The sequence below is a fragment of the Brachyhypopomus gauderio genome, chromosome 16 (assembly GCF_052324685.1).
Source record: "Brachyhypopomus gauderio isolate BG-103 chromosome 16, BGAUD_0.2, whole genome shotgun sequence".
NCBI lineage: Eukaryota > Metazoa > Chordata > Actinopteri > Gymnotiformes > Hypopomidae > Brachyhypopomus > Brachyhypopomus gauderio.
This window is the reverse complement of record NC_135226.1, coordinates 13509679-13527165: the sequence shown is the minus strand read 5'-3', so window position 1 is coordinate 13527165 and position 17487 is coordinate 13509679. Positions and strand designations below refer to the sequence as shown.

General features: G+C 49.3%; 1 protein-coding gene across 3 annotated transcripts in view; it reads right to left on the bottom strand.

Annotated features, from left to right (window-relative positions):
* Positions 1–308: 308 nt before the first annotated feature.
* eif4g1b (eukaryotic translation initiation factor 4 gamma, 1b) overlaps positions 309–17487 on the bottom strand; it is a 42837-nt gene continuing 25658 nt past the window's right edge. For all 3 annotated transcript variants that reach the window (XM_076976912.1, XM_076976910.1, XM_076976911.1), the window contains 22 exons: positions 16397–17434; positions 15772–15854; positions 14726–14921; positions 14288–14421; positions 13446–13565; positions 12904–13284; positions 12465–12611; positions 10213–10449; positions 9707–9811; positions 8356–8631; positions 6974–7085; positions 6623–6725; positions 5593–5816; positions 4980–5101; positions 4679–4851; positions 4448–4573; positions 3017–3098; positions 2803–2901; positions 2515–2655; positions 2170–2251; positions 1456–1596; positions 309–1175 (listed from right to left, as the gene is read on the bottom strand). In XM_076976912.1, coding sequence (XP_076833027.1) covers positions 994–1175; positions 1456–1596; positions 2170–2251; positions 2515–2655; positions 2803–2901; positions 3017–3098; positions 4448–4573; positions 4679–4851; positions 4980–5101; positions 5593–5816; positions 6623–6725; positions 6974–7085; positions 8356–8631; positions 9707–9811; positions 10213–10449; positions 12465–12611; positions 12904–13284; positions 13446–13565; positions 14288–14421; positions 14726–14921; positions 15772–15854; positions 16397–17434 — 4304 coding nt within the window. In that variant the 3' untranslated portion in view covers positions 309–993. The remainder of the gene's footprint in view (positions 1176–1455; positions 1597–2169; positions 2252–2514; positions 2656–2802; positions 2902–3016; positions 3099–4447; positions 4574–4678; positions 4852–4979; positions 5102–5592; positions 5817–6622; positions 6726–6973; positions 7086–8355; positions 8632–9706; positions 9812–10212; positions 10450–12464; positions 12612–12903; positions 13285–13445; positions 13566–14287; positions 14422–14725; positions 14922–15771; positions 15855–16396; positions 17435–17487) is intronic.

Sequence of the window (17487 nt, the reverse complement as noted above, 5' to 3'; positions counted from 1 at the left end):
TTGAATTATTTTAACACTTTTGTCATTTTTTTTAGTTGATCTCTAAATATTTTCAAGTTTTAATAATGATTTCTCTTTATAAAATGCACGACAGAGTGGGATGAGCAACCCTTTTTTCCCCTCTAGCCTTCATTCAGTCATGTCTCTTTTTTTTGTCTTTTTTCTTAAGTGGAGGTGAAACCAGTTTTGGGGGTAGCGGCAGTGTAAGCCTGCGCCCTCAGCAGCAGCATAGGAGTCAAAGGTCATAAGGTCATGTCCCAACCATCCCCTTCTGCAACACTAAGCTCACAGGAAGCAGTTCTCCCCCTGCCTACAGGTATGAACTGTCCAACTGTAGCTCCAGAATGCACAACAGATGGCCTTTTTTTTTTTTACTGGGTAGTCAAACAAAAGACCAAAAAAGTGGAGAGTGGGGAATAACTTCACACCATTTCTTTTCTCTTAACACTGGGGAAGGGAAGCAGAGGAGAAACTGCAAAACCAGACCAGCTACTGCTCCCCTGTGTAAAGTGTTTTTGTGTACCACACACCACCCATTCAACCATGAGTGTCCAACGTAACGCATGAAGGATTTAAAAACAAACAGAAACAACAACAAAAAAAAAAAATAACTGAGCAGCTTTCCACAGCCAGAGTGGACAGGAAGTTCTTCACCACCATTGTGACATCATAAAGAAAGCATTCCACTAAGTGACGTCAGGGCGATGTCAAAGGTGTCCCCATGGCAACCGAAGGAAGTTCATGTAGAAAAGCAGCTAAATGGAACGAGGCCTCCTGCAGCATATAAGGCTTCTTATCCTCCATGTTGAAATTGTGTTATTGTTTCAGTTCAAAAAACATTCTGTAGCATTAAACAAAACAAAACAAGACAGTTGATATTGTGATCCATAGAATAATCGCTCTTTTATCCTCTTTTCAAATACTTTTCCCCTCAGGAGGATTCGCTTTCCAATTGAGAGATTTAAATTCCCTCTGGTGGGCGTCGATAGAAATCTAGCTGTTGTCTGATTCGTCCTCAGCCTCCCGTAGCCAGGTGAAGAAGGCGGTGACTGACTTCAGAGCGACACCCTTGCCCTGTTGTTCTGCTGGGTCTTTGCTAGACTCCCACTTATAGAAGCCCTCCTCCTTAATGACATCTTCATCATAGAGTACGTCAAAAAACATCCGCAGTAAATCTACACGCGGGGGTGGGGGGTGGGGTGCGACAGGAGATAGGCAGAGACATTTAATAATAAGAAGAATTTTTATAGTAGGTTTCATAAACCCAAGAATGCAATTAACATAAAATACATTTATATTGTATAAAGTACATTTATACATTTAACAAAAAGCATCCTTATTAAGACAAATTCTGCTTTTCACTGAAACAATAAAGTAAGACAAACAACCTTTAACAGGAGCGTACACACACACACACACACACACACACACACACACACACACACACACACTTACTGGGTGGCTGCTCCATTTGCACCATTACGCTCTGAAGGGCATAAAGAGCCTGGAGCTCCTTGTGTTCATCCTTAATATAGCGCTGCAGCAGCTTGGCCCTCTGGGAAATCTCCTTAGAGTCCATCTTATACGGGTTCTCACCTGCACGTGAGCACACACACACACACACACACACACACACACACACACAGACACACAGACACACAGACACACAGACACACAGACACACAGACACACACACACTTTAACATATACGCTCCTACACACATGCTTCAGAGTGTGTGTGTGACTGTAACCCACATGGCCATTCACTCTCTTTCACACAATTACAAGTAGTCAAGAGTGTGTTTGGAATCACAGGAGGCCTGTAGAAAATCATAATTTATTATAAATCATTCATATAAATCATAAAAATAAATGACAAAGTCATGACTAATTGCCATATAAGAAGAGTAGAATTAAAGTGGTAATGCCTCCTTATGTCAAAAGCTGACTAAAATGTTCAGAACTTGCATACATAAAGTCTTTTGCAGGTTTAAGGCCATTTTTGGAGACCGTCTCGAGTTTGGAAACGTTAGTGGTGTTTGATATGGAACCACACGTGTATAACTAGGAGACCACCACACCGACGCTGGAGTCTGTCGTCAGATGACCTGCTGAACCTTACTGCAATTTGTCCAGTGTTTCACAGGTTAAAGGTCAAAGGTAACTCACAGATAATGGCCGACCGGCAGACGGAGGTCATCAGCACTCTCACAAAAGCGTCGGATGTCGCCTGGTGTTCATCCAGGTTCGCCTGCCCGAGGCACAAAGGTCAAAGGTCAACATAAGGTCAGTGATGAGACATACATGAAATGTACTACCTAGTCAGTGAATGCTACCACACCAGATTTTTTGTCACTGTCACTAGTAGCAAAGGACAGTCAAAGGTTAATATTCTGGACTTTAATTTCTACTGACAGACAGTAATGAGGTCATTCTGAAGGGGACAGTGCTTAATATCGGCATGAGCACGGAGAGACAGACAGGTGTGCAGACAGACACACGGTGCCGCAGTACCTCCACCCAGTTGTATATGCGCTCGTTGTCAGCTTTGTCTTCCAGCAGCTGATCGAGCTGTTTGGAGAGCTGCTCTGGGCTCTGGGCCTTCTTACTGCAGATGGTCTTCACAGACTCCTCACCCAGTGTGTACTCCACTTCCTAAACACACACACACACACACACACACACACACACACTCTAAGAACTCCGATCACCACCATTCCTAGTGCTGGCTGTTCAGTCCTGGTCTAAGAAGACTCAGATAATTAAACGATTTGGTGAGTTAAGACTAACCACTGATCATACCTTTTCAGTCACAAACTTCTTGACGTCTTCGCCCTCTGGTAGGAAGCTCTTCCAGCTTAGCCCCGACTCTCTCCACATGGCTCCCACCTTCTTATGGCTCTAGAGGGGGCCGAGTTTGACAAAGACTTTACAGAGTCCCTACTCGTGCCCGTGCCACACCCCCCACAAACGATGGACCCCCAGGGGAGGGGAACAGGTTCATGTACATTCGTACCATTTCTCCAGAGAGCAGCGTGAGGACCTGGGCCAGAAGATCTCCAGCTTTACCGATGGGAACCAACGGCTTAGATATTTCCCTGCGGGTCAGAGGTCAAACTTGGGGTTGTGGCATTACAATTAACACAGAAAATGACTTACTGTATTACAATTGAATTGCACATAGCTATAATATACACTCACCAGCCACTTTATTAAGTACACCTGTCCAACTGCTCATTAACGTAAATGTCAAATCAGCCAATCATATGGCAGCAACTCAATGCATTTAGACATGTAGACATGGCCAAGACGATCTACTGCAGTTCAAACCGAGCATCAGAATGGGAGAAGAAAGATAATTTAAATGACTTTGGACATGGCATGGTTGTTGGTGCCAGACGGGTATTTCACGAACTGCTTATCTACTGAAATGTTCACACACAACCATCTCTATGGTTTACAGAGAATGGTCCGAAAAAGAGAAAATATCCAGTGAGCAGCAGTTCTGTGGGCACAAATGCCTTGTTGATGCCAGAGGTCAGAGGAGAATGGCCAGACTGGTTTGAGCTGATAGAACGGCAACAGTAACTCAAATATCCAGTCGTTACAACTGAGGCATGCAGAAAAGTATCTCTGAACGCACAACACATCAAACCTTGAGGTGGATGGGCTACAGCAGCAGAAGACCACACCGGGTGACACTCCTCTCAGCTAAGAACAGGAAACTGAGGCTACAATTCACACAGGCTCACCAAAATTGGACAACAGAATATTGGAAAGATGTTGCCTGGTCTGAGGAATCTCGATTTCTGCTGCGACATTCGGATGGTAGGGTCAGAATTTGGCATCAACAACATGAAAGCATGGATCCATCCTGCCCTGTATCAACGGTTCTGGTTGGTGGTAGTGGTGCAATGGTGTGAAGGATATTTTCCTGGCACACTTTGAGCCCATTAGTACCAATTAAGCATCATGTCAACACCACAGCCTACCTGAGTATTGTTGCTGACCACATTCATCCCTTTATGACCACAGTGGACTCTCTCAGGAATGTTTGCAGGACTTTGTTGAATCTATACATTAAGGCAATTCTGAAGGCAACCCAGTGTGTACCTAATAAAGTGGCCGGTGAGTGTATAATTCATAAAATGATAAAGATATTCATTTAATTAAAAAAAAGGTTATGCTTTTTTAAAAAAAACAAAAAAACAAACTGGACTTCCATAATGATTTGTATACTTAACATTGACTTAAAAAGTGTTAAATAAGTTGCGGTTTTGGAACTACACAAGACTAGCAGCAATTCATGGGCTGCATTGTACACGCTGCACCCTAAGCATGAAGTTATGTTTCTGTTTTTTCTTTATGAGTCAAATTCCTGATTCACGAGCGAGATGATCAGACGTATGGGTATGACTCCTGGCTGAGGTGGCAGGGCGTGGCTCACCTGAAGAGCGGCCCCATGGGAATCCCCCCCTCGTGCAGCATGGGGCTGATGAGCTCGGCCAGGTACGCCCAGATGTGAGGAATATCAATGGCCATGTCCTCAGCCACCTCCAGAACCTCCAACAACCTACACACACACACACAGGAAAATGAGTGTTTACACACAAAGTTAAGCAGCTAATGGCGACTGCAGGGCCGACTGCAGGGCTGATCCTGGATCAGGCGGCCGTACCCTTTGTAGTACTGCGAGGTGGGCAGCGTTCCTGCCTTCACCAGCTGCTGCAGGAGGAGGCCCATGTGCTGCCTGGTGATGGCGCTACGCTCCAGCGTGGACTCCACGCCCGTGCGCACGAACACGGCCAGCAGGGCGGCGCAGTTCAGCTCACTCACGCACTGCAGCGCCTCCTGCAGGACGGGGAGAGACACCAGGAGCCCAGCGGGTTGGATTCATGCCGCACTCATTTTTCCCCCTCACGTGTAACTTTAGCAGTGTGTGTGTGTGTGTGTGTGTGTGTGTGTGCATGTGTGTGTACCTTCAGGTCGTTAATGTGAAGGTACTCCTCTATGATGGCAGTGGACTTCTTCTCAAGCTCCTCGGTGCTCAAAGCAGGTTTTGAAGGGGCTGGTGGGGGCATGGAGGCAGTCTCTCTCCTTACTACACACACACACACACACACACACACAAAATCAGCACAGACTTTCTCATGCCGTCTGTCCCGCTGGACATGGCAGACAGACGCCGTCACTGTGGAGAACATTGTGAATGTGCCCACACTGATTCCATTCGATTGAAAACTCTTGTTTTTTTAGTAGTGGCTGAAGTAAGCAGGAAATGGAAAGACAAAATTCGGAAGAGTCGTGTTCTTAAATAGGCGTGGCTGAACAGAGCTATCATTGCAGCGTGAGGATAAGCCCCGCCCTGATTGATCAGTACTTTAGATGATCTTGTTGGACACTGTGTAGCACTGTTCTTAGACTCTTACAATGTATCCTGAAGTCAAGTTACTCCAAACAAAATGGCAGCCTTTCAACTTCAGAAGGTGGCAAGAAAGAAACCTGTGTTTCCAAAGGCACCGTAGAGTTTGAGGTGTGAGGGTCCTACTCCCTCCCCCAGCGCCCTGTGTTCATGGCGAGTGTCCTGCTCACCTGTCTCCTTGCTGGGGGCTCGCTCGCGGATGGCCCGGTCCCGCTCGTCGGTCATGCTGGCCACACGCCGCACCGCCTCGGTGGGACCGCGATCCTCCGCCTCGCGGCTGAAGCTACGTTTGCCCGCGAGGGCGCGGCTACGGTCGGCCACACGCTCGTCTCGACGATCCGAGCGCTCGCCGCCGCCCACGCGCTCGAAACCGCGCTCCCGGCTAGAGCTGTTCCTGCGTGTGAGAGATGGGCAGAGAGAGAGAGAGAGAGAGAGAGAGAGAGAGAGAGAGAGAGAGAGAGAGAGAGAGAGAGAGAGAGAGAGAACGTCAAATAAATAAAAAAAATACCTAGCCGAGACTGAACATACAGATCTTTAAACAGTGGAGTGAACACAGTCACAGTGAAGCAGCAGTGAACAAAACCAACTATCGTCTGAAGGGTACAGACACAGTGAGGTACAGACACAGTGAGGTACAGACACAGCGAGGTACAGACACAGCGAGGTACAGACACAGCGAGGTACAGACACAGCGAGGTACAGACACAGCGAGGTACAGACACAGCGAGGTACGGACACAGCGAGGTACGGACACAGCGAGGTACGGACACAGCGAGGCACGGACGCAGCGAGGCACGGACGCAGCGAGGCACGGACGCAGCGAGGCACGGACGCAGCGAGGCACGGACGCAGCGAGGCACGGACGCAGCGAGGCACGGACGCAGCGAGGCACGGACGCAGCGAGGCACGGACGCAGCGAGGCACAGACGCAGCGAGGCACAGACGCAGCGAGGCACAGACGCAGCGAGGCACAGACGCAGCGAGGCACGGACACAGCGAGGCACGGACACAGCGAGGCACGGACACAGCGAGGCACAGACGCAGCAAGGCACAGACGCAGCGAGGCACAGACGCAGCGAGGCACAGACACAGCGAGGCACAGACACAGCGAGGCACAGACACAGCGAGGCACAGACACAGCGAGGCACAGACACAGCGGGGCACAGACACAGCGGGGCACAGACACAGCGGGGCACAGACCTTTGAGGCACTCTCCTGTCTGCATCCAGGCTGGAGGAGGAAGAGGAGGATGGCGGCTGCTGAAGAGCAGAGAAGCGGTTCAAGGTGCTGGGTCGGCCGGACTCTGGAGAAACAGATGTGTAGAAAGACCTCCGTCAACAATGAACACGGACACCACTTGACAAATGCAACTGACGTTTAAATGTTTGAAGTCGTTGTGCAGGGGCTGCAGAGGTTTAATGGATATATGTGCATTTCAAAGTAGTGCACCAAACTGCATAATCACTGGAACTGCGTCTGGAGTGATGATTGTGCATCAACAACCATCACTAGAATAAAGAGAACACAGACAAAGACATGTGTGCAGCTCACCAGGGTCACTGGGTTTGGCTCCAGAACCACCACTGCTTCCTTTACCCCAGCTGCCCCATGTTCCTTTACCCCCCGGGGCAAGAAGCTGGTTGCTGAAGTCTAACGCTCCTGGCTGGAAAATAAAAAAAGCCATGAACTTTGTTGGTGGATTCATACTGGATTATACACGTATTGGTGGATTCAAACTGTACACTCACATTCATACACACACATTCATACACACAGTCATATACAGATACTGGTCAAATCCCTTAAAAGGATGCCTCAGCAAATCGGATCACACTACCTTGGACAGTACAGATTCTTAGACTACTGCTTGTACCTTGGTGAGCTACAAGATTTTTTTTTTTGGTGATTTTGCTGTGGATTAGGATATTGGTTTGATTACTGACTGTGCCTCAGGGCACAAGAGTACGGTGATCCAGTCAGAAGGCAGATTCTGACCATCAAAACCTTGGATTGTACATTGGTGATGTAGTTAAGGCAGGTTCTGATTGTAGTGTTGTACCTTGGTGATCTAGTTAAGGCAGGTTCTGATTGTAGTGACTGTACCTTGGTGATCTAGTTAATGCAGGTTCTGATTGTAGTGACTGTACCTTGGTGATCTAGTTAATGCAGGTTCTGATTGTAGTGACTGTACCTTGGTGATCTAGTTAAGACAGGTTCTGATTGTAGTGACTGTACCTTGGTGATCTAGTTAAGACAGGTTCTGATTGTAGTGTTGTACCTTGGTGATCTAGTTAAGGCAGGTTCTGATTGTAGTGTTGTACCTTGGTGATCTAGTTAAGGCAGGTTCTGATTGTAGTGACTGTACCTTGGTGATCTAGTTAAGGCAGGTTCTGATTGTAGTGACTGTACCTTGGTGATCTAGTTAAGGCAGGTTCTGATTGTAGTGTTGTACCTTGGTGATGTAGTTAAGGCAGGTTCTGATTGTAGTGTTGTACCTTGGTGATCTAGTTAAGGCAGGTTCTGATTGTAGTGACTGTACCTTGGTGATCTAGTTAAGGCAGGTTTTGATTGTAGTGACTGTACCTTGGTGATCTAGTTAAGGCAGGTTCTGATTGTAGTGTGGTACCTTGGTGATCTAGTTAAGGCAGGTTCTGATTGTAGTGTGGTACCTTGGTGATCTAGTTAAGGCAGGTTCTGATTGTAGTGACTGTACCTTGGTGATCTTACTGAGGCAGGTTCTGATTGTAGTGACTGTACATTGGTGATCTAGTTAAGGCAGGTTCTGATTGTAGTGACTGTACCTTGGTGATCTAGTTAAGGCAGGTTCTGATTGTAGTGACTGTACCTTGGTGATCTAGTTAAGGCAGGTTCTGATTGTAGTGACTGTACATTAGTGATCTAGTTAAGGCAGGTTCTGATTGTAGTGACTGTACCTTGGTGATCTTGCTGAGGCGAGTGGTGTCAATGGGTCGAGTCTTGGTGGAAATAGGGACGGTGTTCCAACCCTCATCGGGGGCCTGGTTGCCGCGGGAGCCTGGCGTATGTGGTCCGGTGCGGGGGCCCAGACCCACGCCCCCGCGGGGCTCCTTCTTAGAGAGGAGCTGCTGCTGGACTTTAATATGCTCTCTGTGTTCTTCCATCTCAGCGTCCTTATGGATCTGCTCGATTGTCTTAGGACCCTGGTCCCCACGCCTGGGAACCCAGGTATTCTGAAGGGGACAGAGGGGACAGGGTGAGAGAGAGTGAGCACTAGAGGTGAGGAGGACAGAGGACAGAGGGGACAGGGTGAGAGTGTGTGAGCACTACTGGGGAGGAGGACAGAGGGGACAGGGTGAGAGTGTGAGCACTAGAGGGGAGGAGGAGGACAGAGGGGACAGGGTGAGAGTGTGTGAGCACTAGAGGTGAGGAGGAGGACAGAGGGGACAGGGTGAGAGTGTGTGAGCACTACTGGGGAGGAGGACAGAGGGGACAGGGTGAGAGAGAGTGAGCACTAGAGGGGAGGAGGACAGAGGACAGAGGGGACATGGTGAGAGTGTGAGCACTAGAGGGGAGGAGGACAGAGGGGACAGGGTGAGAGAGAGTGAGCACTAGAGGGGAGGAGGACAGAGGGGACAGGGTGAGAGAGAGTGAGCACTAGAGGGGAGGAGGACAGAGGGGACAGAGCAAATAAGCAATCACGATCAAAGGACGACGAGATCAGCAGGTCAGCACACGCATGGTCACACACACACACACACACACACACACACACACACACACACACACACACACACACACACACACACACACACACACACACACACAAACACAAACACAAACAGCACGTTCTCTCCCTATTCCACAGAAACAAAACTTTGGCTGTTTCCAGTAAGGTATGGGCGTGTGTGTGGGCGAGTGTGTATGTGCAGCAGATCAAAGCACACACACCCGCGCACACGGACACTATCTGGACTGGCCAAACAGGGTAAGGTCTTTGGCAATGATAAAGCAAACACAGCAGGACTGCAAACACCACCCTAGTCTCCCTCCTCCCACGAGGACATTACCACACTCACTCTCCCGCCCCCTCTAACTCCACGGACAGACGTATCAGCCTATGACATGGAGCGGCTCCATTTAAGGAGCCGCCCTGCATTAAGGAGCCGAACTGCGATTGGCCCCTGCTAACTCCACCCAGGCTGGGGTTGTCCAGGAGGCTCCGCCTACATCCCTCACTCAGGGGGCGTGGCCGACTGTGGAACAACGGGAGGCGGGGGGGGGGTGCTGGCTGGCAGAGCCGATTACCCGACGTAGGTCGATGACGTCCTGCAGCATGAAACGGATTCTGGACGAAGTCTTCCTCTCCTTAATGATCTTCTCCATCTGGTTGAAATACTGATCCATTCGTGGCTGGACAGAGATGGACAGGAAGGATGAGATTACGGATGATGGATTAGCAGTTTACCATCATTCTGGAACTCCAGACAAAACACACAACAAATAACCTGCAAACATTAAACCTGAATTAATGCTATACCGTGGTTAACCATGAAAAATTCAAAGTTCATAGAACACATATTAAAAAGCACGATACTAAAAGAAACGCCTGTTTAAAGCATTCTGTCCTAACAACAAACAGAAACATGATAAAACCCTGTACGTATCCAGTCTAACTGGATCATGACTCCCTGCTCATTACGACCTGGGTGTGGTGAACTTCGAGCAGAACCTGAAACGTGTCATGAGCCTGGAGGCCAGTCGTGCACCTCAAGCGGAATGTAATGGTGTGTGCGTGTAACTACCGAGGCTACCTTGGCCTTCTCGAAGTCCAGGTCCTTGCCGATGGTGGAGAGCAGGCGGCACAGGCACTCCAGGCTCTCCTCGTCGTGGTTCTTCAAGAGCTTCACCACGCAGTCGTGCATGATGGGCTCCGTCAGCATCTTCAGCTTGAAGAGCTCCCCGATGAACTTGATGTTGCCGAGGGAACGGCGACGCGCCTTGTCCTTAGCCTCGTCCAGCTCCTCCTTCAGCCTCTGCCTTTCCTCTTCCTGGGCGGAGACAGAAAACAGGAAGTGTGGTCAGACGCTGAGCAGTGACTTCTTATATAGCAGGCGTACTCAACTAAATTTGTCCGCGGTCCAATTTTGGCAGATACCTGTGACCTGAGGTCCGGGGGCGGGGGGGGGGGGGGGGGGGGGGGGGGGGGGGGCTGAGGGGTGTTGTGGTGTTTTGTCCGAAACGATACACCCCTCAAAACAATGAACATTTACCTGACCAATTTTAATGTTGCTATGTGTTTCAGGTTTGAAAAGTGCTGGAATTTAGGTTAAAGTACTTTAAAATGCTTGAAATTGTAACTACTTGGTTTCACAACAAATATCTGTCTGACTGAATAGTTCTCTTGTATTAGGTTAACAAATACGAGCCTCTTGTAATTCCAGGACGAAACATGAGAACGTGAAGACGTGAAGATTGGGCGTTTTTAAAATAAACAACCATTAAATAATGTGATAAAAAGCGAATTATTTCGAGTATATGTATAAATATTTAACTTAATTATGTTTAACATGCTGGGAAATATTGAAATGGACCTTGAAAGTGACGTACAAGTGCTTGAATTCCACCTTGTAAAGGTGTATGAACCCTGAAAACGTGACTTTGTTCATTGCGCTGAAGCGCGGCGCGCGCGAAGTTACAGGTGCACGACCTCGCGAACCGACAGCGCGGAGCCTAAGCGATTACGTTATTTTCGCCGCGCGTACCCTCGCGCCGCTCGCGAAGCGTCAACCAGGCTTGTAGCCCGGGGCGGGGGGTGGCAAACATAACACTCGTGACGGAGTGTTTTTTCAATAGCCCTGAAATAAATGTTACGGTTTTGTTTTGGTCCGTATCCAGTTAATCAGGAATGAGATTGGGTCCGGACAGGACTGCGTTCGGGTCCGGATCCGGACCGCGGTCCGCCAGTTGAGTACCCCTGTTATATAGCGAAGAGGGGATGTGTGTAGTGTGCGTGCCAGGTTCTAAAGATGCTACTCGGTTTATGTCTTCATTTTAAGTAAGACGTTTAGTAAAGTTCTATTTACTGACGATGGACATACAAAACACGCAGTGTTTTCACGATAACACGACTTCAGTCCTGATCGTCTGCTCAGCGGCAGGTTTCTGAGGTTATAGAGTACAAACTCCGGTCACAGTCGATCTGGGCTTCACGACAAATCGGCTCTGGGTCGCTACGTGCGAGTTGCTCAGATGCAATCCGAGAGGCGCACAGAGTCCTGAAATATATCTAGCATGCGAACTATCTGGACCTGGACGAGACCACATCCTGCAGTGTGAGAAGTGTTGTGTCCAGGATATGAGCGGCAGTGAGCGCTGAGCTACGGCCAATGAGAACACGAGAAACAGAGTGAGGGGAGACGCCGAGGAGCGCTAGAGCACCAAGACGCATTACACTCACTCTTATTCTACACTGATGTTACACCTATACGTATAACACTGATGTTACACCTATACGTATAACACTGTTGTCTGTAGTTTGGAGACCAGATCAAATGTGGTTTGCGGACCACACAGTCGTCGGATGGTGAAAGGTCTTTTGTGTGTGATTCTTGGTTATGGTGATTCTGTTGCTGGTCGTCCCGAGGTTTCTTCCTAATCCCCACCATCTTAGGGACTTTTTCCTCTGGCTTGCTCATTAGGGGTCTGGACCCATACGATTGTAAAGATGCTTTGTGACAACATGTGTTGTAAAATGTACTACCGTATATAAATAAATCTGACTTTGTGATTTCCTGTCACCAATAAATCATGTAGTGTTCAAACTTCAAGATTCCCGATTGCAAGAACGTCATGTAATGTGAACAGTACAGTGATCTGAACCCTTTGAAAATCATGGCCTATGGTGTTTCTGTGGCATAAGCTGTGTGTGTGTGTGTGTGTGTGTATGCATGTGTGTGTGTGTATGTGTGCGTGCGTGCGTGTGTACATTAGTGTGTGAGTGTGTATACGTATGTACGTGTGTGTGTGTGTGTGTGTGTATACGTGTGTGTGTGTGTATTCCTACAACAGTTGCAGCGTCCAGCTCCTGTTGTTTAGCTTCAAAAGTCTCATCATCATCTTTGTCCTTCTCAAACTCCTTCTGACAGCGATTCAACAGCAACTTCCTGAAATTCACTGTCACTCCTGGTTTATCGGAAGTAGGCACTTTCAGCTGGAGAGAGAGAGAGAGACAGACAGAGACAGAGAGAGAGAGAGAGAGAGAGAGAGACAGACAGAGAGAGAGATTACAAAAGTCCACCTACACAGAGAACAGAGTCATAGCAGGACTCTGATGCTTTTATGCAATTATTCAAGAGACTCATACACCTACACCAATATCACAGTACACACACACACACACACACACACACACACACACACACACACACACACACACACACACACCCACCTGTACGACCCCCCCCCCCCAGAATGCGTGTGAATCCACACTCTTCCCCACTCACCCCCATCAGGCATCGGCACATGTTGGCGTAGGCGACGGAGAAGTTGGGCTCTGAGATGGCCTTCTCGAAGATGAGGTCGATGACACCCTTGAGCCGCTCCTCCGTGTCGATGGTCAGCTCCGTCACCTGCTTCATCAGCGGCTGGAACATCTGTGGCGTGAGCTTGTTCAGGACGCTGCGGACCCTGCGGAACAGCTCCTGGGTCTTCAGCGCCTCCTGGTCGTCCTCCTCGGAGCGCGAGCCCCGCCTCCCGCCCGGCCGCCACGCCTTCTCCGCCCGGTTCAGCTGCACGTCGTCGCTCAGGGACACGCTGGCGATGATCTTGCGAGGCTCCTTACGGGGACCCTGGCCAGAACGTCGTGGGCCACCCATACCCACCGGCTAGAGAGGGAGGTGGGGGGGGTAGATATGAACACACACACACACACACACACAATATATATAGTTCAGAGACGTAGATAGATGAGACTGAGAGCCACTTGGTTTGTCCAATCAGCATGCATGTGGGATGTGTGTGGGCGGGGCTTGTAGGAGACACTGACCGGGCCGCGGCCGCCCACAGGCTGCCTGCCCAGGTTGGCGAAGGAGGGTGTGAAGTCTGGCCCGCAGTTCATCCCCGGCAGCCGGCTGGGGTCCAGAACTCGCAGAGGCGTCTTATTGGCCTAGGCAGAACACCAACACCAGGGTTTGACCGGGACACTCACAGACCAAGGACACGTTAGCAAACGTATGCGCACACCTGACCTTCACACGTGTATGACCTTGGTGGACAGGACATCCAAGTTATGTTATTAGGATGAAACTAAGGGGCCCGGTCCAAACCCTGGAGAACACCTCCAGACCATAATTACTCCACCACACTAGAGGGACTGCGGCTTCTGCTAGGTAGCGTTCTCCTGGTGTCCCTCAAACCCGGAGACGTCCATCAGACTGGGCTGCGAGATGTACCACTCCGGAGAACACGTTTCCACTGCTGCAGTGACACCGCTCCAACCCACGCCTGGCACCACACTTAGTGATCTTGGGCTTGTGTGGAGCCGCTCGGCCCCGGCGAGCCGTCTCACGAAGCTCTCCACACGACTCTGGCACCGACGCCGTTTCTGGGGGCGGTGTGGAGCGCTGGAGTGAGTGATGCAACCGACAACAGACCATCTCTACTCGCTACGCACCTCAGCGCTCGAGTTTGGCTCCCGGAGTTATCCGGCTCTGCAGGTTCGAGACTGACCCGTTGGTGCTCAGACGCTTCCAGTTCCAATTACTGGGTGGATCCAGTGACGCTGATATTTTACCAGCGTATCTGTGAGAGTGAGTCTGAAACATCTGAACTCAATCGGTAGAGAGATGTCCACATACTTCTGGCCATAGTGTGTGTGTGTGTGTGTACCTTATCCAGGACCACATCGCTGATGTGTGGCAGCCCCTCTGGTTTGTTCATGCTGGCACTGATGAACTGGAACCCCAGCAGGAACTCTCGGTCGTATTTCTTTTTCTCCTCTGGGTTGAGGGGCTTCCACTGCTCTGTGGGGATCAGGACAGGCTCGGTCGCACGCTACACACACACTGCAAACATTCTCTTACTTAATAATGTGACATCATTATTAACACTTCACATTTAATGAATTTAAATTGGCAACTTTTGCATGTTGAGAAGTATATTTTTATGGCACTGAAACCAGGAAATAATCTCCCCGACAGCATCATCTAGAATTAGCCAACTCGCGTATCATGTGGCAGGAGAGTATCAAACATTCCTGCTTTGTAATTATTGTAAAACGTATTTTTCCTCATACGACTAAATGCAACGTTCTTTTTTCCCTCCTACCCTCTTTGTACTGGTATTTCTGCTCTGTGGGCGTGGCTTGTGTGGGGCTCTGTGGTTGGATGTTTTCAGCATCAAGTTTGTCTTCTTTCTCTTCCCACGTCTCGTCCACTTCCTCTACGGGAGTCTGAGCCACTGGGGCGGGGTCTTCTCGCTCCGCCTTTGCTGGGGGCGTGGCTTCTGGCTGTGGGGGCGATGGCTAGTTCAGAGGGGAGGAGGGAGAAGGTCAACCCTGGGTCAAAGCCAATGCCTACACAGATGTCTATAGGCAAAGGTGAACCTCCCTAAGTGCCTCGATATTAACGCAGCACGATCAAGGGAAACTCTGGACACCGTCTAATATGATCTTGGTTTTACACTTCTGGCTACACTTAACTGAATGATCTCTCACTGAAAATCAGATTTCAGGTTCTTCTTTTCGGTGTGTCAAGTTTTAATACATAACTCCGATTCCCACGCACCAATAAGAATTATGCTCCACCCACTGCGAAGGTGCTGGTTCATGAATATTCATGGGGTTGTTTTAAAACATGCCTTGCCCATCCATCACTTTGAGAGTTTATAAAATGAAAAGTGTGTTACAAATAAAATCTATTATTATTATTATTATTATCAGCAATACCAATGTTCCATCCCTAAGTTGCTTGACCAACTTGGACTAATATGCTGTTGTTGGCAGTGTTAATAGTTTAATGGTTAAAAAAGACCAGGCAGGAGAGGAGACATATTTAATACATTACAACGTGATGAAATCTTAGCTGTCTGGGTAAAGCAGGAAACGTTTCCTATAACTGTATAATATTGTTACCATAATGTTGATTTATAAGCCCTATAAACAATTATAGCGTGTTTTATTTTTGCTTGTCATCACAAAATAAGTCCACAACACACCAGGAAGGAGAACACGTGTGTGTTCCCTTTTACCTGCAGTACGATAATCACACACACACAACCAGCCCACCAGAAGAAAATGCACCAGTATAAATAAAACATCTGCAGGCTTCATATTTCAGATGGAAGTGTTGAAACGCAGGCATGACGCCGCCCACCTCTTTAAAGGCATCGAGGACATCGCCTGCCTCCTTCTTGTTCAGATCCTTCATCTTCCTCTTCTTCTTTGGCACAGAAACAGCTGCAGAACGCAGGTGAAAGGGCGGACATGAACCCTCACTGAGACCGGTAATGCCACAGCAAAGGACACCACAGGCAGGCGCATGCACTCACACACACACACACACGTGAACGTACACACACATATGTAGGCGTGCACACACACACACACACACACACACACGTGAACGTACACACACGCGCACACACATATGTAGGCGTGCGTGCGCACACACACACACACACACACACACACGTCACTCCTCAGAAACACCTGGGAAAAGAAGCCTCATCTTTTATTATTGTATTTATAGCTCTTAAATAAAGCTTAAAACAATTGAAAAATATAAATAACTTAAAGCTGATAAAGTAAATATGGGCCTTGGTCCTGCGGGCGACGGCTCATTACTAGAGCACACTGGGACATCACGCCCACAGAGACAGGACAGGCCCAAACACACGGCTGGCCGCCACTGCACTGCTATAGGTTCAACATATAGGTACCTAAAGCATGCTTACTTTATACGCACACACACACACACACACACACACACGCACACATACCTTGCATAGTACTCTCCAGGGCAGTTGTGTGTGGTTGGGGTGTATCTGCCTGTTCCTCTGTGGTTGTAGAGGCCTCGCTCAAAGCTTCTGAGGGGGCAGGGGTTTCCTTGACAACTGGTTCGGGGGTCTCCTTAGCAACAGGACAAAGCTCCTTGACAACAGGGGCAGGAGTTGCTTTAACAACAGGTTCACTGGTTTGCTTAGCAACCGGAGGAAGCATCTCCTTTACAACAGGAGTTTCTTTGAGATCGGGAGTTTCCTTGATAACAGGTGCTGAGGTCTCCTTGGCAACTGGTGTAGAGGTCTCCTTTGTGACTGGTGCAGAGATTTCCTTGGCAACCACAGGTGGAGTTTCCTTCAGAAAAGTGTCAATCTCCTTAACAACTACACCGGGAGTCTCCTTGACAAGTGGTACACACGTCTCCTTAACTACTAAAGTGGGAGGATCTTTGACACCCAGAACGTTAGACTCTTCCACAACCGGTACCGGCGTCTCCTTGACAACCTGAACAGGGGAGTCGTTGCCATGGGGTGTAGCGGCTTTGATAGTCCTAGCAGAGATTTTCTCGGCAACAGGGGGCGCTTCCTTGGTAACCTCAGGCTCAGCGAGGGGGCTGACGTCCCTGTCGATGGGGGGCTCGGGGGCCACGCCCTTTCCCACTTCAGTCGCCGTGACGCCGTTCAGCAGCTGCAGCTCCTCCGGCTGCGCTATGGGAGACTCCGCCTGTGGGGCGGAGCCAGGGAGGCGCGGCGCTACAGGCCCCTCCCCTGTCTCTTTGGAGGACACCGAGCCGTTAGTGCTGGAGGGGATCGTTACTGGCAGCGAATTCACGTCCTGTTTTATCACGTCTTTAGGCTGTGGAGCAACCATCTCCACGGTGCCGGTGATCACGTGGCCGGTCACGGGGCCAGGGGGCGTGGCGTCGGCCACATCACTGATTGGACTGGTGGGGGGAGGGGTGGGCGGAGCATCAGGTACAGGACTTTCTCCAGGAGGAATGGGGAACTCCAGAGACACTACCGGCTTCACCCTCTCTTCTACAGAGAAACAGGGACAGAGAGAGAACACAGTGTTTTTAAAAAGTAACATG